Source organism: Dasypus novemcinctus, chromosome 25 (genome assembly GCF_030445035.2).
Source record: "Dasypus novemcinctus isolate mDasNov1 chromosome 25, mDasNov1.1.hap2, whole genome shotgun sequence".
Taxonomy (NCBI): domain Eukaryota; kingdom Metazoa; phylum Chordata; class Mammalia; order Cingulata; family Dasypodidae; genus Dasypus; species Dasypus novemcinctus.
In genome coordinates this window covers 33,033,344-33,054,929 of record NC_080697.1, presented here as the reverse complement: position 1 = coordinate 33,054,929, position 21,586 = coordinate 33,033,344, and the positions used below count along the sequence as shown (strand labels likewise).

General features: G+C 37.8%; 1 protein-coding gene across 5 annotated transcripts in view; it reads right to left on the bottom strand.

Annotated features, from left to right (window-relative positions):
- Positions 1–1,484: 1,484 nt before the first annotated feature.
- Positions 1,485–21,586, bottom strand: part of NOL10 (nucleolar protein 10) — a 120,600-nt gene continuing 100,498 nt past the window's right edge. For all 5 annotated transcript variants that reach the window (XM_058287881.1, XM_058287882.1, XM_058287885.2 and 2 more), the window contains 4 exons: positions 20,365–20,538; positions 19,841–20,088; positions 7,653–7,755; positions 1,485–2,306 (listed from right to left, as the gene is read on the bottom strand). In XM_058287881.1, the coding sequence (XP_058143864.1) occupies positions 2,187–2,306; positions 7,653–7,755; positions 19,841–20,088; positions 20,365–20,538 (645 nt within the window). In that variant the 3' untranslated portion in view covers positions 1,485–2,186. The remainder of the gene's footprint in view (positions 2,307–7,652; positions 7,756–19,840; positions 20,089–20,364; positions 20,539–21,586) is intronic.

Below are 21,586 nucleotides of genomic sequence, written 5' to 3'. Positions count from 1 at the left end.
AATGGACTCAGCAGTCCTCCCATCTGCCCTTTCAGGAATCCTCAGAACAAAAGTCGAGGGGCACCGCTGTGTGTGACAAACCTCAATATTAAAGCATATGCTGAGTTCAGAAGGGAGTGTGTGTACACAAGGGGTGAAGGGAGAAGTGGCTAGAGAGAAAGGAGCTTTGTGAAGTACCTGTGTGCCTGCCACCACGACATGATTTATAACAAGTACCTCATTTAAACTTCAGAAAACGAAGTATTAAGCTCATTTTAGAGGAGGAAACCAGACTCAAGGAGATTAAATAAATACAAAGGATACAGAACTGGTAAGCAACAGAGCTAATATTCAGCCCTGGGTCAGGCTGGTTCCAAAGTCCCAGCTCTTTGCTCTACTTTACCAGCCTCCTAAGTGCCCAGAATGTATCTATACCATCTGCCCTCCCCTTGGTGATGGTAAGACTTTGCAGTTTTGTAAGAGTGCTCTTTTTACATATCAAATGAACTCCCTTCAGTACTGCTTATGGAATTTAACCCTGTGGCATACTGGCTCCCCATAAAACAAGGAGGTGCCCTCAAAGAAGGAAGGGAAAACCAGGAATAGGTGTGGAAGAACCTTCCTCAGGAAATAGGTCAGGAAAATAATCACTCAACCCCTGGGGAAGAAATTCCAGCCAGCAGAGCAACAGTCCTAATCTTGCTCTAATCTCTTCTTCTACTTCCCCAATCCTTTAAGGAAGCTAAGGGGAAAAGAGAGAAAGTAGGCAACAGGAGCTTCTAGTTACCTTCCTTTGGGAAAAGGTGGTCTATCCTTTTCCTAGGCTAACAGTCTAGGGGATAAGAAGTTGTAAAAGGAACGCAGGGATTTAAATCATCTGAGGGCTCTGTGGTGCTGTAAAACCAACTGGGCCAGGTACCGACTAACAAGCATTTCTTGAACACACACCATGTCTGTAAACACACACACACATATATACAACACACACACACACCACACAATACACCACATACACTTATTTTCTGGACACAGACCAGCGCTTGCAAGACCAGAGAACTGACATCTAGCACGACCTGCCTGATGGAGTGAGCTAGGCCGTTCGGGAAAAGCAGGGACTGCAGGGAAAGATAAAGCCTGAGGGGAAAGAGAAGGATGGCATGAAAAGAGAGACCTAGACACCTAAGACATAAGGACAATGCTGACACTGGAGGAAGGAAAGAAGGAAAGAGGGGGGAACAAGTTGCCCCTGAACGTGAATCCCTGGATCCAATGCTCCTGAGGCCTGATGTGGGCTCTACAGCATGGTTAGGGTAATGTCCATTCTGCCTTTTTGCTTATTATGTTAAGTTAGATCATCATTTGCCATCCAAAAGGTTACTATTTTTATAGTTGTATATAAAGAAACTGAACAAAGTCTATAAGGGCACCTCCAAAATCTAATTAATACCTGAAAAACCAACATTAATTTCCAAATTAACTCAAGAAATGGGTCTTACTCAAAGAAGTTATTCAAATGAAAAATATTTATTTTTATAAATGTTTCCTCCAACAGGTTATCTCTGCACTTAAGAAACAGCAAAAACCTATGCTTACTCTTGTGCCACATTAAAAGAATTACTAGTAATCCACCTCTTGTTTTAGGTTATTAACATTAAATTATATTCTGGTATAAAAATATTAAAAAAAAAAAAAGTCAAAACAAACAAACCTATCACATTCGTATAAACAAACCCAAACATGACCAATACATATACACTGGATAAAAGATAAATGGCATTTCTAGGTGGTTTAATTGTGAATGTTAGTAGGCACTGCAAGAAAAAAAGTTCCTAACACATGACAAATCTTTTCAGCACAGGGTAAATCTTTCATTTCATTTTAAAACATGGTTTATTTATTTAAAGCTAAGGGAAAAAGACAATGTTTGCAGAGAGCTACAACTTACAAAATATGCAACTTGGGGCCTTGCAATAACCAGTTAGCATGAGCCAGATTTCCAAGTCTGATATAAGGTACAGAAATAAGTTATAAAATCTTTCTCTCTGTAAATGTATCAAGAATTTACACGGAATTTTAAAATGCACACTCCTGTGTCTGTGTTTAGTATTTAATGTACCCTAATAATAATCAATGGGAGATGTGCTCTTTCCAAATTGCATTCAGGGATCGGCAGTTTACCCCAAGTGTTCTGTGGGGACATTTCCAATTCAGTGAAATGGCCGTCCTCTTCTGTGCCTGGACTTCAGGTGACCGGCTGGACGACGCAGCTTCTTCCTCTCTTGCCGATGCAGCTTTTCAGCCTCTTGTTGCTTCTTCTGCTGGTCGGACTAAAAGAGAAAATTCAATGAGGAGGGGAAAACAGAATACAATTCCAATATGCCTCTTTTTGTAGACATCAGAATGCCAACAGCATGGCACCAGTCATGGCTTTGCTGCAGGGAGAAATGGTTCCCAGGGCCTGGGGTCTGGGGGACTTGTCTCCTCTGACTCTTGCTGCCCTGATAGGAATAGCAGGAGAAGGGCTAATTCTTATCTTCACTTTAAAACAGGAAATTCCCTGTATGAAGATGCCCCTGGGCCAGAGGAGAAGGGCCCTGTTATATCAGCCTGAACTACAAAGATAATTATTCAACCAATACGATTTACATTGGGATATTTTTAAAGGTAAAGATTCCCTATAAAAGAGTCACCTTAAGAAGATGTGATTGCTTACAAAATGTCTAGAAGTCTTAGAACTGTCTTTAATTTATAAGCTAGAACATTAGTTTATTCATATTGCCATTAAAAAAAAGATTTAAAAATGTTTACATATACTAGAAGTATATGGGAAGCAGACTTGGCCCAGTGGTTAGGGCATCCTTCTACCACATGGGAGGTCCGCGGTTCAAACCCCAAGCCTCCTTGACCTGTGTGGAGCTGGCCCACGCACGGTGCTGATGTGCCCAAGGAGTGCTGTGCCACGCAGGGGTGTCCCCCGCGTAGGGGAGCCCCACGCGCAAGGAGTGCGCCCTGTAAGGAGAGCCGCCCAGCACGAAAGAAAGTGCAGCTTACCCAGGAATGGCGCCGCCCACACGGACAGCTGACATAACAAGATAACGCAACAAAAAGAAACACAGACTCCCATGCCGCTGACAACCACAGAAGCAGACAAAGAAGATGCAGCAAACAGACACAGAGAACAGACAACTCGGGTGGGGGGTGAGGGGGACGGGGGGAAAGGGGAGAGAAAGAAGGAAAGAAAGAAATCTTAAAAAAAAAAAAAAAAAAGAAGTATATTACCCAGATTGATTAAGCACATTCATTTCCCAGAACTGACTTCAAAGAATTTCTGACTGTTTCTCAAAAATCAAATTCCCCTCAAAGGACAGAGATTTGCTACCATTAAACATGGGTAAAGGCTTGGGAGACAATTTACAAAGTTCACAGCTGGAATAAGCATGTAGACTCTCAGGCAGACTGCTTCATAGGTTTCCGCACTCGTTATCAATACCCATTTGCTCACGTAAAAGTTGCATCTCTTCCCTGTACCCTCCTCCCCCTTCCTCCCTACTCCCCCAAATCATTTCATTACTTTTAGCAGAAATTCCTAAAAGAGAAGGGTATCAACAGAATCCATGGCAAGGTAAGAGTTATGTAATTTTAGAAACATACACAATGGCTTTGAGAATACAAATTTCAGAATGTAAAGATATATATATATATTCTTAGCCAGTGCAGAAAGCATTCTTGGGAGTGCAAGTTTAAAAAGCTGAAAATCAGTGCCTTATAGATACCTATGGAACCTGCTCAACTATTATCTACAGTTTCCTATGCACCTAAAAATATTCATTTGTATTTCACTCTTGAAGTGAAATACTTCTATATTCACCTCCAGTAGGTATTATTCAATATTTTACAGAGTTGGGGGATGAAGGGATAGTGGGAAAGGAAAGCAGTTTTTAATACCCAAAAAGGGTGATTTCCCCTATTCCTGAGTAACATTTAAATTCCTTTTCTGATCACTACCATTTCAAGTACCTTGTCAAAGTAATCCTGCCCTGTATATTCTTCCACAGCATACTCCAAATTCCTCTACTCTGCTCTATCTCTGAGATGAATCTCAGCTCTTGTCCTTCCTGAGACCACAACAGGAGCTGCCTTCTAACCCTCTCTTGTCGACTTCAGTTCATGGCCCATACAATAGCCAGAAAGATTTTTTTTTTTTAAATGTTATGTCAGTCCTCTGCTTATTAAAACATTCAAGTGCAACATTTTAGCCTGGTCCTATATAACTCAGTTCTCATCTCCCTTTCCAGTTACCCCTGATACCACCCTAACCTTGGCTCACAGGCTCCCTTTCAGATCCCTGAACATGTAGGCTTCCTCCTTCCTCAAGCAAAGACTTTGCCTCTATGGCACATTATGCTTGCCCCCTTTCCCGGGTTCTTACTCACCTTGAAGTCCCAATCTAAGTATCACTTATTCTCTGTTAGGTTAGGTCCCCCTCAGACATACTCATAGTCTTCTGTCCTTCTCTGGAGCACTTACAGAATTATGATTATATAATCATATGTATATAATTTTTATCCAGTGTCTACCTTTCTCAATAGACCGAGAATTACAGCAGCAAGGACCATGTCTGTCTTTTTCTATGCAGTCCCAACACCTGGCACAGAATAGGCATTCAATGCATATTGATTAATGGAAAACTCAGAACACCTTTGAAGGAAACAGTACACACCTAACAGATCAAAGGACATCATCAAGACCCTTGTAAAATTTACCAACACTGATGATTTAACATTTTCTTGTTTCTCCATGTTAGTAATAAGTACTCGAGAAAAAAAAAGTGTTCCTTTTTCAAATAATTTTGGAAAATGATGTGCTAACTAAAGATAACCAGGATGCATTAGAGCTTTCAAGTTAAGGTGCTTTATGAGCCTTCAGTATGGGTATCAGTCGAAAGTGTTACCCATATTTGTCTGATGGTAAAGAAATTTTCAAGGATTATCTATTTACATCTCTTGGAACACGATTTGGGAAGCTCTGCCACACCTTTTCAACAAAGGCAGGAGCTTACTGAGGAGGCTTATAAGAAGTAACTGCTGTGCAGGTAAATCCCCACCCAGATAAAGGATTATCATTAGCCTCTTTCTAAAAGGCTGCATTTGGAAGATGATGCCATAATGCTTCTGATTCATTATGATTTATGGGTCAGTTAATTCATTTCTAAGTACTCCTTTCCTTCTCCTTTATTTACTGTCCCTGGCCTTTTTATATTACCTAGTAATCCTATCACAGAGAAGGGAGAAGGATGAAAGGTAAAGTGGCAAAATTTTATTAGCTACAGCCCTGCAAAAGACGTGAGGAAGAAATGAAATGCAATTTTCCATTTAGATTTAGGAACTAATCCCAGGTTTTGCCATTATTCAATTTCAAATAAAATTAAAACTGGAAAGCCTCGGGATTTTGCCTGAATACATCACACCTTATATATGTATGTGTGTGTGTATATATATATATAAAGACTTCTATAAAATAAATACACAAAAAAGTCCCTAAATATTCTTAAATAAAACTGAGCTTTAACAACGAAAAATTTTTTAGTCAGGTGATAGAATAAACAGACATTAATTGATGCATTTCCCCCAAATAGTTTCAAAGCCCCTACAATGCAATTTTAAGCATTTCTTAGTATTTCATTTTTAGCAAAAAATATCATTTCAAAGCTATCTTATTTTCAGTTTGCCACAAATTATAAACTGATATTCAACTCAGTACCTTCCAATTAAAAACGAAAACTGGAAAAGGAATTGTACTTTCCTACTATTGCAAATGTACATTCCTCATTCAAATGAGCAGAAGGAGCTCTCCTCAGGAAGGCAGTTGCAAATCTACCAAAACGTTAATCCTTCCTGCAGCTGTACTGGCTCCTCCGACTGTTTTGAATTTCAGAAGGAATCAAGAAATGTTTTAACATACCCAGAGAATTTATCAGAAACGAGGAAAGGCACAATGAATGCATATCCAGTTTTGGCTCATTTAACCTTTAGGTGTAAGGGTACAAATTTGCCCTAAACAGAGATTGATTTAATTGGAAAGCCTCTTAGCACTTGTAATAAAATTTTTCTTATCATTTAGCAAGCCTCCAAAACGAAGTTAGGGTGAACTTTTAGAAGAATCAACAGTGGATGGGGGCAAAGGATTTGAATAGACATTTCTTGAAAAAAGACATAGAAATACCCAATAAGCACATGAGAAGATGCTCACTATTATCAGTATTTAAGGAAATGCAAATCAATACCACAATGATATACCACTTCACATCCACTAGAGTGGCTACAATAAAAAAAGACAGAAAATAACAAATACTGGCTGGGAAGTGGAGAAATGTGAAGAAATTGGAACCCTCATATATTGCTGGTGGGAATGGAAAATGGTCCAGCTGCTTTGGAAAACAGTCTGGTAATTACTCAGAGGGTTAAACTTAGAACTACTGTATCGTTCAGCAATTTCACTCCTGTGATTATACCTAAGAGAAAGAAAAACATATGTCCATGCAAAAACTTATACATGAATGCACACAGCAGCATTACTCATAATAGCCAAAAAAAAAAAAAAAAAGACCACAACTCAAATGTTCACCAACTGATGAATAAATGTGATAGTCATATAAGATAATATTATTCAGCCATCAAAAGGAATGAAGTGCTGATACATGATACAACATGGATGAACCTTGAAAAAATTATGCTAAGTGAAAGAGCCAGACACAAAAGGCCACTTATTGCATGACTCATTTCTATAAAATGTCTAGTATAGGCAAATCCATAGAAATACAAAGTAGATGAGTAGTTATGGGGGGGGGAGTAGGGACGGAGAAGGGGGGATAAGGAAGTGACTGCTAAAGGATACAGGGCTTCTTTTTAGGGTAATGACATTCTTCTAGAATTGGATAATTGTGATGGTTATACAACTTTGTGAAGATACTAAAAACCACTGACTGTATCCTTTAAAAAGGTGAGTTTTATGGTATATGATTATATCTCAATTAAAAAAAAGAATCAGAAGCGAGATCTTTATCATTCTTTTTTACTTGGTGACTAGATGGGAGCATATAGTAAATGTCATCAGTTAATAGCAAATATTTTAACAGCTTATTCCTCCTACAATGTATGCCAAACATTATTACAGCTGGTTAAAGAAATGGATCTTCTAAGTCAATTTAGAACAAAGTCTAGTAATGACCAAGTAACTATCCCTTCTGAAACAACAGAATCCTGGGCAAGGTGGATATCAGCATCACATATCCACTGGAACCCATACTTCCTTGGTCTTCTTTAAAGTGCATGTAATCTTTAGAATTCTTCCACAACACATGGTCAGGCCTTTTGCTTTACAAAGCTGCAGTTAAGGCAGCACAGAGATCCAGAGATGAAGGCTCCTGGTTCATCACCAGCTTAGTGGAAGCATGTCAGCTCTTGGGTCACGAGGCCCTGCTTCCTTCAGGTCACTGTTAGTGTTCCTGCTCTGCTTCTGTCAAACCAGCTGCCCTCAACCCAAGCTGCAGGCGCAAAGCTACAACAGGGAGCAAAAGCTTCCTCGATAGGGGCAAAGCTCGGAAAGGCAGTTCCAAGTTCAGAAACACACAGAACACTTTTTTGTGAATTAAAAAACAACAAAAATCATCTTACCCTCTTTAATGTGAACGTCAACTGTTTGCTGCCAACAGTGGTGTCTGATACATTCAATGTCCCATTTTTTGCTTCAAGTTTCAAACGATCTTCAAGGGTTTTGCTGTAAGAAATTTAAGAGAATGATACATTAATTAGGATTATATTTTAATATATTTTAATATACTGTTCGAAAAAAAGTTTTAATCAGGATTGATCATATGAAGAAAAATATCCTCTACTTATTCAGTAAACAGAAAATTTCATTCATGTAATCCAATCAATGGAAAGAATTAAGGATACTGCAATAGTCATTACTCAATCTTGACAGAGAGATATTATCGCAGAAACAATAACTGGGACAAATGCCCACTGATTTAATATTTTAAGTGGCAGGATCAAATACTTTACTGGTTGCTACTTATCTTACTAGATCATATTTCTGAAGCCAAAATACAAGGAGTAATATTTGTTTTTATTTTATTTTTTTAAAAGCAGTTTTAATGCAATATATTCACATATGATACTATCGATCCAAAGTGTACAATCAATGGCCTTCAGTATAAAGGAGTGACATTTCTGACATTTCAGTGTCCCTCAGGTCTCTTTAAAACATGCACAAGTTAGGTATGGGAATACAACTTACCTACCTTCTTACCAATGAATTAACATAATCTAAATCCTCTAGGTCAAGCCAAAAAGAAGAGCTATGGTAAGTCAGATTTTTCTATTGTTCAGTCTTAACTCACCAGACTATAAGTCATCATACCTAGCATAAACAACCTGAAAAAATAAATCTGCCTGATTACTCTGAGAAAAATCAAAATCACTGCTATTTCTCTAGGTATCTTTCTTTTCGATTTCTTATTTGAATTAATCTTTCTGACACACATTTCCCCAAATTTAAAAGTCATTTTGTTTAGTGACCATGTTTTCCAAATTTTTCTAAGGTCTCTTTATACAGTCTATGTCTTTGTTATAGTTTGTTGTGCCCTGCAATTCATTACTGATTATATAATTAACCTATGTTAAAAGGGGGAATTTTATGGCATGTGATTATATCTCCAATAAAAATAAACTTGAATTTTGTACCAGTTATATAATATATCCTTGACTGCTATTATAATGATATTTTATGTTAAAATGAGGACATTGGCCCTTTTTGTTACCTTGATTTAGAGGGGGGGAAATGGAATTAAGCCTCCTTACTTTCAATAAGTTTTAGAGCTCTAACCCTTCTAGAAATAGAGATTTCTTAAACACACTCATGGTTTCATAATGAAAACAGGAGGAGAGGGAAGAGGAAAAGAAAGAATATGGTTCTCTGTTCTCACCTTATAAAATGGTAAATATACTTCCCTCTTCTATCCTCCTTGTACCAACCCAAACTGAATGTACCCTTTCAAAGTTAATACTAAAAAATTTGATTGAATAAAAAGATAAAGACTAAATTTTGTGAAAGGGTCTTCTTTTCCCCAAAATGTGAGCTTCATAACTAATTATGGAGTAGAACATAGCTCTTAAACAACGTGTAAAACAAAGTATGTGCTTTGAAATGTTGATGCTAATGTTTGATGTTCACACCAAGAGAGATTTATCTCTAGTTGATAACTACTGGTAATGCACTAAATATACCTTCTTTATATATTCTAAGACATAAAGTGGTTAGCATAAAAGCGGTACTCTTTTCTAAGCAATAATATTATTAAGAAGCACTTTTAAAGTACTGTTCATCTTCAAAGTTCTTTATAGACTAATCCTTTCATCATCCCTGAGACAGAAGTATTTATCCTTTACAGATGGCAAAAAAAGGAGGTAAGATGTTAAATGACTTGTTCCAGGCCACATAAAGATTCAAGTCTAAAACCAGGATTCCAAATTAAGAATTTTTGGTTTTCAGGAGTATGTCAGATCATAACCTGATTTGTAAAATTTGTTCAGGAAGCTTTTCCATTAAGTATCTAAATGACAAGCTTCAATAATAAGCTGAATGCAATGAAGATTTACTTTCTTTTTAGAACAAGAATTTTAACATGAAGCATAAATTGACTCTGGTATGAATATAAATTATGTTAGCATAAGCAAAATCCTCAACCTGTTCATTTCATTTTTGTCCTTTCTTTTCATAGCTATAAACTCTGAGGTTCCAAAGTTAGCAGAATTCTGAGTAAGTATGGAGCCACTGAGACAAAGTGATACACACAAAACACTAATTTGAGAAGAAAAAGACTTCAAGTAAATTGTGGGAAATTACTACTCTTTTAAGAATGACCTTATTTCCTCCATGATAGGGTATATAAATTCTGGTTTTCTCTCCATGTACTTTCAATGTGCACTTGTAAAAACTTGTTCTGTCTAGGCTTCTTGGAAAGACAGGCTGATTTTTAGAATGAGCCATGGCAGAAGATCAGACACAGACAGGGACTGTGTTTGGAGATTTCTACATTAAAGCAAGTTCCACTTCCCTCCCTTTGAAAGTCAGTTTACTGAATATGGCTGCTAACCAGCAATTCCAAAGCCTGCTAGTTGGGTGCAATTTTAGTCAGAGATGATTTAAAATATAGACAGACACGGCTGTTGTAACACGTGAAAACTCTCTATTGTAACAGAAAACAAAATGCAGACTATCAGATTACACACACTACTCTGCGTACAATACAGGACTGGTCAGCCTGTGGCAGCCTTGTACCACTGAAGCAGCACCCACACTTTCTTCTGTGCCTTCACCCCTCCTCCTACACAGTTCACTTCTCTTCCCCCCTACTCCTCCATCTAGGATCCACAGGTCTGCAAGCGACACATCTTTGGGTACTTTAAAATTGATGATAAGTTAAATGATTTAGAGAAAAATCTAATGAGGACAAGATGAATAGCAACAACAAAAAAGTCCCAAAACTTGTAATGACTGCTTAATGGAATTATTCAGTACAGGGAGAGGCTATTAAGGGAAGAATCTAAACTATTAGTAGGGCTACCATAAAATAAAAAATAATTATGGGAATAAACAACAAGGGGAAAAATAAAATGGAATGATTTACTTCTTTGAGGTTTTGAAACACACATTAAAACTATTTAACTTAAAACAATATTTAATAAAAGAAAATAATGTTCCAGAGAGCGGATGTGGCTCAAATGTTTGAGCGCCTGCTTTCCACATGGGAGATCCTGGGTTTGGTTCCTGGTGCCTCCTAAAAACAGAAAAAACAAGCAACAAGCAAACAAACAAAAAAGTCAACTCAGGGGAGCTGATATGGCTCAGTGGTTGGGCACCAGCTTCCCACATATGAGGCTCCGGGTTCAATCTACAGCCCTGGTACCTCAAAAAATAATAAAAGTAAAATAAAGATATGTGCTTTAATACCACATTTAGAAGAGTTAAAGTAACTCTAATTAAAACAAAGGAGTCACCACTCCACAGTCTACACCAAAGAGAAGAAGAATATGGAGAAATGGAATCCAAGGATAAATGGAAACTTAAGCATTTAAAAAAATTTTGATTTTAAGTACCTTGTTTTAAATAACTAAAGACGTATTTACATAAACTGTACGAGTTATTTAAAATTCCACTTCAATGTTTTTAGTTTGCAAACACTGCCTCAAAGCCCCTCTCTCAGGAGTATATCTCCAGGTTCAAACAACTATGAAATCTAGTATATCATCTATTAGCTTAGCTAAACTTTTAAAAGATTCCTAACAGCCTTGTTTGTTTCAAGTGTGGGGGAAATGGGCATTCTGGTGGGGAATCAGGCACTCCTTTTTGTAGGACAAATTGGCAGTTACCTATCACACACCTTTTTTGAGCAAATAAATATCACTATTAGGAAAATGTTCTAAAGAAATACTTATACATGTGTACAGATTTGTACCTATAAAAAGGTAGGGGAAAAATAAGAAGCAACCCTAATATCCAAAATTAGGGGAATAATTACATTAATTACAGTATCTCCATTTCCAAACTATATTCTTTTTCTTTTAAAGATTTATTTATTTTTTTATTTATTTCTCTCCCCTTCCCCCACCCCCAGTTGTCTGTTCTCTGAGTCCATTTGCTGTGTTCTTCTGTGACCGCTTCTATCCTTATCAGCGGCACCGGAAATTTGTGTTTCTTTTTGTTGCATCATCTTGTTGTGTCAGTTCTCCGTGTGTGTGACGCCATTCTTGGACAGGCTGCACTTTCTTTCGTGCTGGGTGGCTCTCCTTACAGGGCGCACTCCTTGAACGTGGGGCTCCCCTACGCAGGGGACACCCCTGCGTGGCACGGCACTCCTTGCGCACATCAGCTTCTGCGCGTGGGCCTGCTCCACACGGGTCAAGGAGGCCCAGGGTTTGAACCGCGGACTTCCCATGTGGTAGGCGGACGCCCTATCCATTGGGCCAAGTCTGCTTCCCCAAATTATATTTTTAAATGAAAAGATTAAGTAAAACTACGATATAACTAAAGTTAAAGAAAGAAAAGCTAAAACTTTATATATGAATGAATGAATTTTAAAAAGGCTAGAAGGATGACACAAACATCCATTAGGGAGGGTGGGAGATAAGAGAACTTTTTATCTTTTATCCTATACTATTAAATAATTAAAATGATATTCTGCTTATATATTTCTTTTTTTTTATTTTTTAAAGACTTATTTATTTTATTTATTTTTTTATTTTAATTCCCCCCCTCCCCCGGTTGTCTGCTCTCTGTGTCTATTTGCTGCGTCTTGTTTCCTTGTCCACCTCTGTTGACATCAGCGGCCCGGGAAGTGCGGGCGGCGCCATTCCTGGGCAGGCCGTACTCCCCTTCGCGCTGGGCGGCTCTCACTACCGGTGCACTCCTTGCACGTGGGGCTCCCCCACGCAGGGGACACCCCTGCGTGGCAGGGCACTCCTTGCGTGCATCAGCACTGTGCATGGGCCAGCCCCACACAGGTCAAGGAGGCCCGGGGTTTGAACTGTGGACCCCCCCTGTGGTAGACAGACGCCCCAACCACTGGGCCAAGTCCACTTCCCTTATATATTTCTTGAGTACTCATATTACATATACAAATTATTTTTTTAAAAGTATGAGTTTGGAATTACTTTGCTTTCAAAATTAGATTTTTAAAAAATGCTTATATTAAAATAAGATTACATTCCTTCAGCTCTTGTCCACTATCAGTGAGGGAAATTAGCTGAAGAGTAAAAATTTGCCATAGTTAATTCTGAAAGTAGAAAATGTCCTTGATATGATAAGAAGCTCATTCAGAGCTAATAAACTACCTGCTGAAGAAGATAAATTCCTCAAACACAGGGACTGTCTTAAAAAAATCTCTGAATTTCCAGGACCTACCACAGGGTAGGCACTTCAAAGAATGCCTTCATAAATTGAACTGAAAGGGCCACCTGGCAGCTAGTATTTATTACCTCAGCTACTGAAAGTTTAAAGGTTTTCATTCTAAAGACTCTTTCTCTACTGTCCACCAACACAGACCATCTCTAAGATTTATATGATGATTTTCAAATTCAAACGACAGCTGCCCCAGAGAACAACCAAGTCTGGGCTTCTAACTGAGTCCACCAAGCAGGAACTACCCAACCTTTCCACCGAGAAACAACTTTTTCCACCCATCCTCACTTTTTTCTCTCTTGTCTCTGAAAATATATCCCTTATCCTTTTTGAGGCTTTCCCCTTAATTTGTGCTGGCCCAATTTCCTCCTGATTCCTTACCTAATTTTCCGCATTCTCTCTCTCTCTTTTTTTTTTACAATCCACATTTCCAGGGTTAAGTCCTCTCTGCCTACTAATGAATCAGACCTCTCAAGCCTGAAACACCTTTTCCCATCAAGTTATTGGTTTTGACTCCTTCCTTTCATTGCCAAACTTCTTGGGAGAATAATTTACATTAAATGTTTACAATATATTTTTCTCTCTCATTCATCTGTCAATCCACTGCAATCAGACCTATGGTCTGATTCCTTGAGACACTAGCCCCAATAAGACCATCTTTGTAATGGCCTTTTTTCAACGTTTAATTCATGGACCTCTCTGCTCCATGTGACATTTGTAGCCCTGCCCTTCTGTGACACTGTTTCTATGTTTGGCTCTTTACCAGTTCTCCTACCTCTTTGACAACTCCTTAATATTTTTCACTGTCTTTTTTTCCCCTCTGCCTGTCTCCTAAATCAGAATTCTTAGCCCACAGGATCAGTACATCTGTGACCTTTCTAAATTACAGGTATTACTTTGCATCATTTGTATTTTTCTAAAGGGAGGTTTATGGTTTTTAATCATACACTCAAGAAAAATATTTGTTGTTCCCCTGGGGTTCCCTCTTTAGCCCTTATCTCACGCTACACACTTATGGGAAATCTGGTCCATTCCACGGTTTCAATTCCACAATAAAAGCTGTTATCTCTCAAACCAGTATCCTCAGCCCCAACTCCTCATGAGTTCCAGATCTAAATATCTGCTTGTCTACTGAACACTGGTACCAAGAAGACATGTGTGCACTGCAGGTTTAACACACTAAAAACTCAGCTCTTTACTTTTAGCCATAAACCCTTTTTCTTATTCTGTATTCTTTATCTCAGTGACAATATTTCTAGAAATATCAACATCATCTCTTTTTCTTTTTCCTCTGATGTTGAATTAGTAACCAAGCAATGGTATAGTTTATGCCCATTTTCCTTTCTTATTCTTTGTTTGCTTCATTTTACCCAATAGTTTAGGCTTTCATAACTTCTGAGTGGGACTATTTTAATTATTCGTTATTTGTCTTTGGGTATCCAGTTTATCCCTACATTCTCTATAACTAAGATATTTTGGTTAACAGATTTCTGGGAATTAGGAATATTTTATTCCCATATGTTTTTATTTTTATTTTCTATAACAAAGACATAGTGCTTTTATGATAAAAGTATTTACTTCATACCCTTCTAGCCTCATCCATAGCTACTCTGCACATACACTACGCTCTGGCTATACTAAAATATTTCTTCCCTCCCATTTTCACATAGCTATTCCTGCGTCAACGCTGCTGCTGCTCTGCCTAGAATGCCATCTTTCCTACCCTGCTTTTTTTAGTGCTAATCTTTTTATCTTTCAAAAGACCAGTTTTAATATGAGCTATTATAAAGATCACCTTAAATCTCAAAAAAAAAAAAAAAAAAACCACCAAAAACAAGCATATCCTTTTCTTTTTTATGTCCCTTTCACATACACTTTCCAAGTTACATGGAATTGACTAGGATGAGCACTCTATAGGGATGTGAGCTGTGCCTTTCTCTTCCATTCCTAGTGTCTATAATAGTACTTTGTTCATACTGCTACTCAGATTTTTGCTGAGTGGATGGATGAGTGGAGAGGCCAAGTGGCAGATAAACTCACAAAGTTATAAAGTTATAGCATACTGTAAGGTGTATTCGTTCTTAATAAATACATGTTGACAGATTATATGTATTTATCTTAAGCCTTATTACTATGCCAAGCAGAAAGAAGAACTCACACAAATATTGAGTTCCAATTGCTATTCATTTTTCTCTTTATATAGTTTTAAAGCTGGGCAAGTCCAACTGAACATTTAAACATAACAGACTATTCTGATGCTGTCCAGTATTGACTGCCTTTGGTAACTGGCAGAATCAACTTTCAGGAGTCACTTTTGTTCTCAAAGGATAATGGTTTAATGAATGCTTCATTAAATAATCTTACATAATTAAGATATTGCAAGTTCAGGATTTGCCAAATCCTCAGTCAAGACTGGAATTCAATGGGTATTTTATGTCAAAATGCTAGCAAACTACAGAAGCTGTTTATAACTCGTGTTATTACTTTAAGCAAAAGGCTATTTTTTAAGCTCATTTAAGTATTATCACTTATACAATTCCTCTTCTCAAAAAGAATGTTTAACTTAGTAAGAATGTTTAATTACAGTATAACTTAGGTATTATTTATCAAATACTGACATTTTAACCTTTTGTTTTTTACATTAATATAAACAACCCATGGGCAGATGGAAGAATGCCAGGGAGAAGAGTCAAGCCTCCTACCCCCAAGTCACAGTCTCCTATTACCATGGTTACACTAAAAACTACTCTCAGTGAATTATGGGATAAATGAGTTCTTTTACAGTTCTTGAAGAGGTGACTTTCTGAACTGACTGCCATACAGCCAAGATGTAGAAGACTCACACTTTGAACAAGTACTTATTAAGTGCTAAATATGCACTAGGTACTGATCTAGGAGTCAGGGATAAAGTTGTAAATAAAACAAGACAAAAAAAGCAGATGTACTCCATGGAATCAGAATACTAGAAAGAAAATGTCTTCTCTCTTTGTTCCTAGTATTCTGATTCTGAGTAGGACTCCAAATAAAACATCTAAGAATAATAGTTGCCCACACTGACAGTCGAATTGTAAAATGATGTAGGCTCTTTGGAAAACGGTCTAGGTCCAGCTGTTCCTCAAAAGGTTAAACAGAGTTACCATATGGCCCAGAAATTCCACTCCTAGGTATTTGCTGAAGAGAAATGAAAGCATGTATTTGCACAAAACTTACACAAATGCTCACAGCAGCATTAGTAATAATAATAATAAAAAAAATGGAAACAACCCAAATGTCCATCAATGGGTAAGGGAAAAAGAAAATGTGGTATGTTCGTCCAATGGAATAGTTTGGCAATATACTGTACTGATACCTGCTTACAACATGAATGAACCTTGAAACTATGATGCTAAGAGAAAGAAGCCAGTTGCAAAAGATCACTTATTGTCTAATTCCATTTATATGAAATATCCAGAAGAGGCAAATCTATAGAGATAGAAAAGCAAATTAGGAGTAGTTGCCTGGGTCTGAAGGATGGGTGGGGTTGGGGTAAAATGGCAGTGACTGCCCTTTTAATACTCCAGGTTTCTTCCCAGAGTGATGAAATATCCTAAAATTGTGATGAGGGTTGCAAAATCCTGGGAATATACTAGTAACTATTGAATTGTGCACTTTAAGTAGGTGAACTGTACATTATTCAGTTCTCCATAAAGCTGTTAATAAAAAAAAAAAAAGAGGGTGGTAGGATATCTTCAAAAGATACCAAGAATATTACTAGTTTCTTTATGGATCAACATATCTTTTATTAGTTAAACCAGAACAAGAATTTTTTGATGCTTCTGGGTTCTAAATTGAAGGATTCATTCAATATTTGGTGTCCCAGCTATTTGCTAGAAACTGGTGAAATAAAGACAAGACATTTAAATAAATAAATTAAAAAAAAAAAAAGATAAGACATTTATACGTTCCAGAAACAATTCAGTCTGCTGATTTCCTTTCAACCTTCTTCTCTCTTCCCCTTCTTAAAAAACCCACATTTTCCTAAATGGGCCTCCCTCTTAACCTTCAGCTCAGATCTCTTATCTTTCTGTCTAATAACTGTGAAATGCCATCCCTCTTCTACACCACCCCCACACATATTTTGGTGGGAGATGCTAGGGCATCTTTTTCCTAAAATAGAAGAGCAAAACCCACTCTCCAAATATTGGTGTTTCAGCTCTAAAGGAAGATTGGAGCAAAAGGCCCAAGACTAGCTGGGAGATGCGTAAGTACAGGGCATAAAAATGGCATTTACCATGACCTAATACCTTTTCTACCCTGGCCAGGCTCTTCTTCACCTCGCGACTGCACTGCTTAGTGTGCCAAATCTTCAGGCTCATCTTTAAGACATCTGCTGTGATAATCTATTACTTTTCAAATCTTTTCTATCAATACTTTGCCCAGAAATTCTCAAAGCAGAGACTTAAACAACTCATAGCTTACATACATTTCGACTATCTAGCTAATTCCATAGTAGGACACATGCTCACTGGAACTATTCAAATAATACTTTTTGAGCTCACAATTTTCCTGCAAAGGTCTTAACATTTCTGAAAATTTTCCAAGTGACCTTTTCAAGAATCAGATAAATTGAAATGGGGATAAACATAATTGCAGTTCTAATTTTTAAAAATTAATGAATAAAATAATTTGTTACCTATTAACAAAATGTTTCAAACCACTGATCTGTAGGGCAAAGACTACAATAAATATCTGTAGGTCAGGGATCCTGACGGGAAAAAAACAAGGACACCTGAAAAAGTGTGGCTTTTACAGTTTAAACTCATAGGGTTATACCCTTTATGGGAGACTTTTATTATATATAAACTGTACATAAAAAAAGATAAAAAATACAGAGTTCCTATATACTTGTACATTTTCTGTATGATGTTTCTATATACCTATAAAACTTCTCTAATAAATAATTAGTAAAAACATTTTCAACTTGAGTTAAGGCTCCTTTCCCTGCAGATATGAAGCTAGCAATTCCAGATGTAGCAAAGGGAGAGTACAGCCTGCTGCTGCTTTTCTCTTTCCCCATGAAGTATGGGGAGGGAGAGGATTTAAAGAAAACAACTTAAGGGAAAAACTCTTTCACTAAACTGGTATTGTTTTCATGAGCTAGAAAGGCAGTTTTCTCCATTTCTTGGGTTCTCTGAAGATCCACTCTACCCACACTGTGGGTTCCCATGACAAGAGCTAATATGAAAAATATTTTTTTAAAAAACAAGCAAAAATCAAACAAAAAATATTTTTAAAAAAAGAGCTAATATGCTTCTGTTCCTATTTATTTCCTTGGTTTCTTTCTTTTTTTTTTTTTTTAAAGATTGATTTTATTTCATTTCTCCTCACTTCCCCCCCCCCCTCCTGTTGTCTGCTCTCTGTGTCCATTCACTGCATGTTCTTCTGTGTCCACTTGCATTCTTGTCAGGCAGCACCAGGAATCTGTGTCTCTTTTTGTTGCGTCATCTTGCTATGTCAGCTCTTTGGGAGCGCGGTACCATTCCTGGGTGGGCTGCGTTTTTCGCATGAGGCAGTTTTCCTTGCGGGATGTACTCCTTGCACATGGGGCACCCCTATGCGGGGAGAACCCCTGCGTGGCATGGCACTCCTTGTGCACATCAGCACTGCATGTGGGCCAGCTCACCACACGGGTCAGGAGGCCCTGGGTATCGAACCCTGGACCTCCTATATGGTAGGCAGATGCTCTCTCAGTTAAGCCACATCCACTTCCCCTTGGTTTCTTTCTGAAGAGTGATGTTCAACCCTCAACTATCCTCTTAGGCTTGACCTAAATGGATCCCATCTATCCTTTCTTCAGTGAGTGGCCTATGCCAGGTCCATGAAAAAACTACATTGTTTGCCCCAACAGGATCTGGAAACAATATTGTATTGTATTACTACTCAGTGAGTACAAGAATTCAGAAAAACTGGAAATCCTATCATGTAGTAGCCAAGCTAAGCAACCACATCAACCCTTCTTTGCCTCTGACCTCTGGGGGACCATCAGCTATACTTTTTAGCTCTTAGATTTTCCAAATGGGAATAAACACTTCCGTGTCTTCCAAGCCTTAAGTTCTCCCAGTGATCTCCTTAAAGCTTCCTCTGTTGATTTAGAGTAAAGAGAGGCCACCAGCTATTATTTCCTCTTGAGAGGAAGAGTGGGATTACAGCCTAACGACAGAGAATTTAATAACTTTTTTCTTCCAGTCTCTTAATTCAACTATTTTAGACCTTCAAAGTGAGTATGGGGTTTAGAGTTGCACAACCAATTTTCCTCATCCTTTAAAAGACCTATAGGTGGTCTTGAACCTTATTTTGGAATGTTGTAATTACTGTCTTGGGGCCCTAGCCAAAACTTCCATTTTAATATCCTATTGGGCATTTCAGTGACAGATGTCCTTATCTATATTTGGGAACACTGTTGAACAGTTAACTTTACTAAAATTTAAACTTCTATTTTGAGATCATTGTACATATACGTGCAGCTATAAGAAATAAGACAGTGAGATCCCATGTACCCTTTACTCAGTTTCTCCCAATGTAACATATAAAACGTAGTAAATGTAACATAGTAACTGCTTACTATGCCATGTAAAACATGGCAAAACTATAGTACAGTATCACAATCAAATTTTTTTTTTAATGTTAAAAAATACCCTAAAGACCAGTGTACTTTAGGTGACCTTTCCTCCTCAGGTCCTGTTGTGGTGCTTCCCTCACACTGATTCCTTGCCCTGCCTCCCTTACCCTTCAATCTTTCTCCCCCAAGAACCTGTCATCCAAAGAAGATGACAACATCACCGTCAGTGTAATATGCCAACTAGGAAAAGCAAGGGCACCAAGAGCATGCCAACAACTCTTCTGAAAGTGGTGGCCTACTTACTTCATCAGCTTCTGCTTTGTGGCAGAATCTTTGAAGCTTCTGAATTCTTCTCCTGCTTTGATCTCATAAAACTGGGGCTTTAGTACCGTCTGCTGGTCCTCCTTGAATTGTTCCTGCCGCTTTAGCTTTTCCTCCTGGTGGAGAAGTCTATGCTGTTTCCTGACCTCTTCAACCCAGTCTTTTTCATCATCTGAACTCTCAGAACTTTCTGCATCACTTGGTTTTCCTTCCGGTTCTTCCTGCTCTTCCTGAAAATAAAAATAGTAAGGAGCAGCCCCTGTCCCCCAACCAAACACTGATTATTTTCTTTTAAATAGCTTTAGCTCATTAGAGTACGTGACAGTTGCTACATAGCAAACATCTGAAGGAATGCCTTCAATTAAATAGGATACACTCTAAGCTAAAGGCCAAAAAATTACACCTCAACTATATTCAAAGATTCTTCTACCTTATACCTTATACAGAAAACTTTTATATTCAAGAAACAGCAGAAATTCTAAACGATAAAATGAGAAGTGTATTACTTGTTCATGATGTTCTTGTTGCTCTAAGAGTCTTAGTTTCTTCTTCCTTTTTTCACTAATTTTTGAAACAAGTGGATTCAAAAGTCTAAATTCTTCACTCTCTTCATCTACTTGGAAATCAGGATTCTCAAACATAACTTTAAATCGATCATCAGTAAGAATATTAGGAAGGCTCTACAAGAAAAAAAGGAAAAAGTATGTAAAATCTTAAGCTAACAAATGGGTAAAATCTGACAAGAAAGAAATGGCTTAGAAACATTCATGTCAGTATATATTAATAAGTTAAATAAGGCACAAATAATTAAATCATTATGAAATTTCTTTACAACTAGTGTCCAGAACTTTGTAATTACCCCTGGGTTTTATCTCCGACCAACAAAAATTTTATTAATCTCCTTTGCAGATGATGTACATTACTTTGCCATTACACATAAGCTAAAAACCAGCCTTGTTGGCTAACTTCATGCTTAACCCACAAGAAAGAATTTCCTTCAATTAACATTTTCAATGCAAAAACACTTTTCGAATATATAAATTTTTGAAACATGGCTTTTTAAGCATAGCTTACTGACTTAAAATTAGTCTTTTAAAATTCATATTCCAAAACTGGAAAAAAAGCATAAGACAGTATGTCAACAATCAAGGTAGTGGGGTTAGTGGGGGTGGTGGTGAATTCCAATTTAGTTTCTTGGAAACACAAGGGATATATCTGTCCCTAATAGGATAGCTTCATCAATTTTTTTCCCTAGGCATTTTAATTGTTCACAAAGGATATAGTTTAAGACTTTGTCATTTGGACATGTAATAAAACTTTGGCAGAGAGGACTATAGAAAGATGGCAGAGTAGGAAACTCTAGGAATCAGTCCCTCTGCCAAAACAACTGTTGAACTGGTAGGAACTGTCTAATCAACTATTTTGAAACTCTGCAGTCTAGTGGAACACTGTGTAGCATTCAGGGAGGAATGGGAGGAAGTAGCTGGTAAATCGTGATATAATGATGAGTGTCAACCTTCCTGCAGCAGTCACCATGTCCCTTTCCCCAGCCTCCTAGCAGGCAGCAGTGGGGGCAGGAGCTCTGGCTCCTTGCATAGTTTGCTGGTGCCAGGATAGGTCAAAAAGACCTGGGCCTCCAAATCTGAGTGTGTGTGTGTGTGGGGGAGTGTTCTGATTGCTGATCACTGCTTTTTTTTTTTTTTTTAAGGAGGTACCAACGATTGAACC